This window comes from Melanaphis sacchari, unplaced genomic scaffold, assembly GCF_002803265.2.
Source record: "Melanaphis sacchari strain LSU unplaced genomic scaffold, SCAv2.0 Contig1763_pilon_pilon, whole genome shotgun sequence".
Taxonomy (NCBI): domain Eukaryota; kingdom Metazoa; phylum Arthropoda; class Insecta; order Hemiptera; family Aphididae; genus Melanaphis; species Melanaphis sacchari.
In genome coordinates, this window is record NW_020270823.1 from 1 (window position 1) to 5,118 (window position 5,118).

The following is a 5,118-nucleotide window of genomic DNA, read 5'->3' on the forward strand; positions in this document are numbered from 1 at the left end:
CTTGATGTACTTCGTTCAGTTACGTATTGCTCTTGCTAATTTGGGTTTAATTATTATTCATAGTCATATTTTGAAATATTATTAAGAAAAACAATATAACTCCACTAAAGTATATAATACGCAAACGAAAATATATATTTGATTTTGCGTGATAGGTACGATATAGGTTCATCACTAACGACATTGAACAATTTATTTAATTCATTCCTCAGTAATTAGGTTATTTTAAACTGAAAAGAATATTATCTATACTGCAATTATTGATTAATCGTGATAACATTCCAAACTGATCAATAGTTCTTCCAAGTACATACTATTATTATATATCATAAAAATATATAAAAATATGTATTATTAAAATTAAAATTCTTTTATAAAAAGAATTTAAATAAATATCATTTTCAATTTTATTTTGCATGTTAATAATTTTAGTGTCATTCTTTAATATTTATTTGAATGTTTTAAATGCATATCAAGCACTATAATTTTTAAATCCAAATTTGATCCACAAAACGTTGAATTTTGTGCCGGACGCCGAATAATAATATACAAGCTCTATTCATACATTATATTATTTATTTTATTTTATTTATAATTGTATATATATTTTGTATTTACTAATATATTATTTTAGTTGAACACAATTATGTCATAGTCATAATATAATTTATTATTTGTGTAATTACACATTAATCAAATAAAATATAAAAATTTAAAGTTAGATAGTGGCGTGAGTTATGATTTTGTTCTGGTGGTTAATCACTTATTGGATATGGCAACCACGAAGCAGTACCAATCAGTCGCCGAGCCGGATTGCCTGCAGGAATCGACTTTCACCGTAATAGCGCGATGAGACTGATACCTAAGACACTCGATTGCATTTTCGCAACAAGCTACGGGACGAGCTCTCCGGACGTTAAGTACACGGAGTTCGAACATCGTTCCGGCGAACTCGGCCAAATGAGATAACTGACCAGTATTCGGATTTTTGCATTTTTGATTTTAAATTTTGTATTAATTAATTGTATTGGCTGTATCAAAAATATTAAATATATATAGTTTTGATTTTCGTCTCACTATTATACCACGACTCGCCTAACGTTTGACATGTATTTTCATCAGTATACGTTTAAAATCTCCACTTGCGCTCATCATCGTCCGCGAAAGATTGACGCGATCCGGATCACTCATCGAGGCTTTAAACGTTATTGGATTTCAATGTTGATCTGGAATCGAGCGCATCGATTCGACTTAAACTTTTGCGTACTAAACAGCACAACGGCCTGACGTCGGAGGATGACAATCCGCCGCAGGGGCAATTGCCTTCAGGACCGATAGTTCACTGAGATGACTGATAACTAGACACTTGATCAACCTTTCGGAGTGTATATTTATTTATTTTCCATGTACAAAAGCACAGGGCAAGCTACGCGGATTGCCCAGTCGAGTAACGACAAGCACTGATAGGATAGCTAGACATTTAATTACCATTTCGGAATGTATTTATTTATTTTCCATGCACAAAAGCACAGGGCAAGCTACGGGACAAGGTGTATTACACCTGTGAATTTAATGAAATGACCGACCACTAGACGCTCGAATTAGACTTTTATTATTTACGCGTTTAAAACGACACCGCCAAAGTGTAGAGCCACCAAATCAGAGGTACCAACATCTCATTCGTCGTCATAGATAATACCATTGATTATAAATAGTATAGATAGCTCACTGCAATACAAAATACGCTGCGCAAGAAACTTTTGCCGATAGAGGGCGATAAGGAATGTTGTCAATTATTTTGGAATAAAATAATATTTTTAATCGTTGCTAAACGTCGGCAGCCGGTCCTCGCCGAGTCGCTCGGCAGTGTTATTGTTAGTGAGGAACTGAGACCTCGTACCCGCATATGTTGTCTCTGTCTTACACACGTAATAGCACGTTGTAGTAAACATTCACCAGTTTTAACATTGATTATAAAAATAGTTTTTATAATCAATGGTTTTAATTAATTGAGTAACTGTTAGTTTTGATATTAAAGTGAATTTAAAATTACAATATTTTACATACTCGTCACTACTAATAATTAAAATATCGTAAAAAAACGATTTAGAAAACACAGAAAATGTTCTTACCTATAAATTTGATGATAGAAAAATTTTTTCTAATATCAAAACCAACAGCACACTATTAAAACTAGTGAAGGATATTAACCATGTCGTACGTGTGAAAGACAGAGACAACACATGCAAGTACGATGTCTTCTCAAACATTTACCCACTCATTTTACGGATGCAAAATATACTAATATTGTCATGAAAACATAATTAAATAAATATTAGAACATCTTAAACATTTTTTTATTATCACAATAGGTATATTATAATTAATTATTTGTTTTGTAATATTCTCAATTTAGGTTGTTGTTTCGTAGATTTACAAGATTTTTGTACACTTTTTTCTTTCAGCCATTTGCATTCTTTGTAAATTCGAGTAGTGAATAATAGTTTTATAATATAAATAATATGTTCTTTACATTGCAATTGTTCCAGCTTAATGTTTTTTTTCTCCAATTTTTCAAACAATATTTTCATCATTTTTTTTACTATTCCACTTTCACTTTCAATGGTCTCAAATAAAGATTCGAATATCTGTAAAGCTATTTTACAAATATTAATTATAAAAAGTGACGGTTTTTTTAACCCGCTACTATTAAAAAGATCAATATGCGCAAACGTTTTGTGCATAATTAACATTTGGTTAGGTTCATCGATTTCTTCTGCCGTTAACATAGTAGACATACAAACTGTACATTTAAAATGGTCAATGCAATGTTTTACCAAGTATCCTGAAAAATATACAATTGAACATTCTTCTAATGTTGATTTTTCATTGCCGACATTTTCTTCATTGGACTCCGACGAAAATGAACTTGTTGATGTCTGACAACGACACTTGTACACACATCTTCAGTACAATTTTGAATTGTGTTTGAAACTTCTACATCATCAAGTATACCGACTGATAAAAACTCGTCTTCATCTAATTCACAATTACATTCATCTGATGCTTTCATTAATGAAAAAGAACATATGTTTGCAAAACAACTACGAAACATTCTTGCTGAAGGGTTTTTTGTGTATCCATTTTTTTGCCGCATTATAGAAAACATGTTCTCCAAGGGATCTTGATTCAATCTATTCGTTAGTAAAAAGAATTTTTTATTGACAACTTGTGAAGAAATACTTTTTAAATCGGAATACTCGGATGTGTACAAATTTTTTAATGCTGTTAATGACCAAATCATTCCGGTAAAACAAGGCGGTATCGATATTTTTTTATTAACACCAATTTTTTTTGCATTTTGAAAAGTCAATATAGTTTTTTCAAGTTGTTCAAAAATATGCTGATTTTTTTCACTCATTGGTTTTCTATAAGGGTTCTTATCATAAAGGTGTTTACTATTACATGCATCGAATGTATTGTTAATTTCTAAAAGAAAATCAGCTGTATCTTTTGCAGTTTTTGATTTCAACTCTCCTGTCTGTAAACAAGTTTTGATTGCAGCGGAGACACTGTTACTAAAAATTTGTAATGCTAATTTACATGACATCTTTTGAAAGGGATTAGGATTTAAATGTATTCGTGTTATTTTACACATTCCTCGTGCCGTATTACTCTTTGAGTCAATATTGTAAGTTTTAAATATATCTTGGAATGAAATGATTTTATTTTTTATTTGTATATCTCCGGTGAGTAAATTGTTTCTCAAACTTTTAATTAAGTGAGGGATATCATAAATTAAGTTTAATGACTGACCATGAATTGTACATAATGGATTAAGTTCAGTACCTCCAAGTAAAGAAAATAGTTTACGATTTTGTGACCCCTGGTCACATACAATACTTGTTGGTAGTAATCCAATATCTAAAATCTGTTTTACACTTTGTTTTATTAAATTTACAAGTTCATTTCCACTAACACCGTTGCCACTTAAAAAATAACATAATGGAAACTTCCAATTTTTATATAGGCCTCTAACCATGATAACTAAAGCATGTTTTGCATAATTTGATGAACGGCCTAGTGGACCCAAATCCTCAAATCCTTCTATCATATCAAGTGCTTTATTATATTCAATATATTTTAGTATTGACATTTCGTCCAGTAATATTACACATTTCCTATCAGTAAACAACATAGCAGATACTTTTGTTTTTATTTCATTTAAATAATCATTAATAAATCCCGGAGTGTATTCTATTGATTTCAACCATCGCCGCACTGTGCTTTCGCCGGGTAATACAACACCTTGTTTTCTCATATATTTGTAAGTTGAAGGAGATTTATAGTATATTGATAATGCCAATTTTTTTTCTGTCTTAGTCCAAGGTTTGCGATTGTTATGTAGCATTTGCATTGTCATAAGAGCTTTGGAATTAATGGAAGGAAATTGTGACTGGTTAAAAAATTTTTGAATGTCAATGTTTTTAGAAATATTTTTATTGTTTTGTTTTTTTAAATACTGAATTATGGATCGTTTTCGTTTTAATTGTCTTCTTAGATTATTTAATTTTTCTTGAAGTATTAGATTTCTTTTAATGATTTTTGTTGGACTTGTTAAAGAATTGATAATTTTAGGCTTTTTAATAGGACTTGGTAATTGAGTAAGTTCCGATACATAGGATTTTGTATTAGGTGTAATTTCTAACTTTGGGCTATCATTGAATATTAATTCTGAAGTTGGAGTGTGCACTATTTCTGTCTGGTATTGACGTTTCGGTGTCAGTACATGCAATACTTTTGGTGAAGGTGTATTACAATTTTGAGTAAAAGTATCTACAAAAATAAATGAATATTTATGTACCTACGTATACTTTAAAAATAATTATCAAATGTAGTAAATAGTCATTATTTGAAAATAATAATATTTTAGTGTGTATACTAATTAAAATATTAAAATAATTTTCAATTCTGAACGAAGAGATAAATAAATTGATGTTTTGAAGAAAAAACAAATATTTACCGGAAAGTCACATTTATGATTTATAAGAGTGTATAAATAGCTCAAAAAAACTCAAAATATTTTGAAAATTAAATCAAGTAAATAAAATGCCAATC

The 5,118-nt window shown here is 30.0% G+C and overlaps 1 protein-coding gene across 1 annotated transcript; it reads right to left on the reverse strand.

Moving 5' to 3' along the window:
* Positions 1–2,872: 2,872 nt before the first annotated feature.
* Positions 2,873–4,417, reverse strand: LOC112592447. The gene is made up of 2 exons (XM_025336499.1): positions 3,817–4,417; positions 2,873–3,285 (listed from the first exon to the last, which is right to left on the reverse strand). Exons 1-2 carry the CDS (start codon positions 4,415–4,417, stop codon positions 2,873–2,875), a joined length of 1,014 nt encoding a protein of 337 aa, XP_025192284.1.
* Between the last annotated feature and the right edge of the window lie 701 nt (positions 4,418–5,118).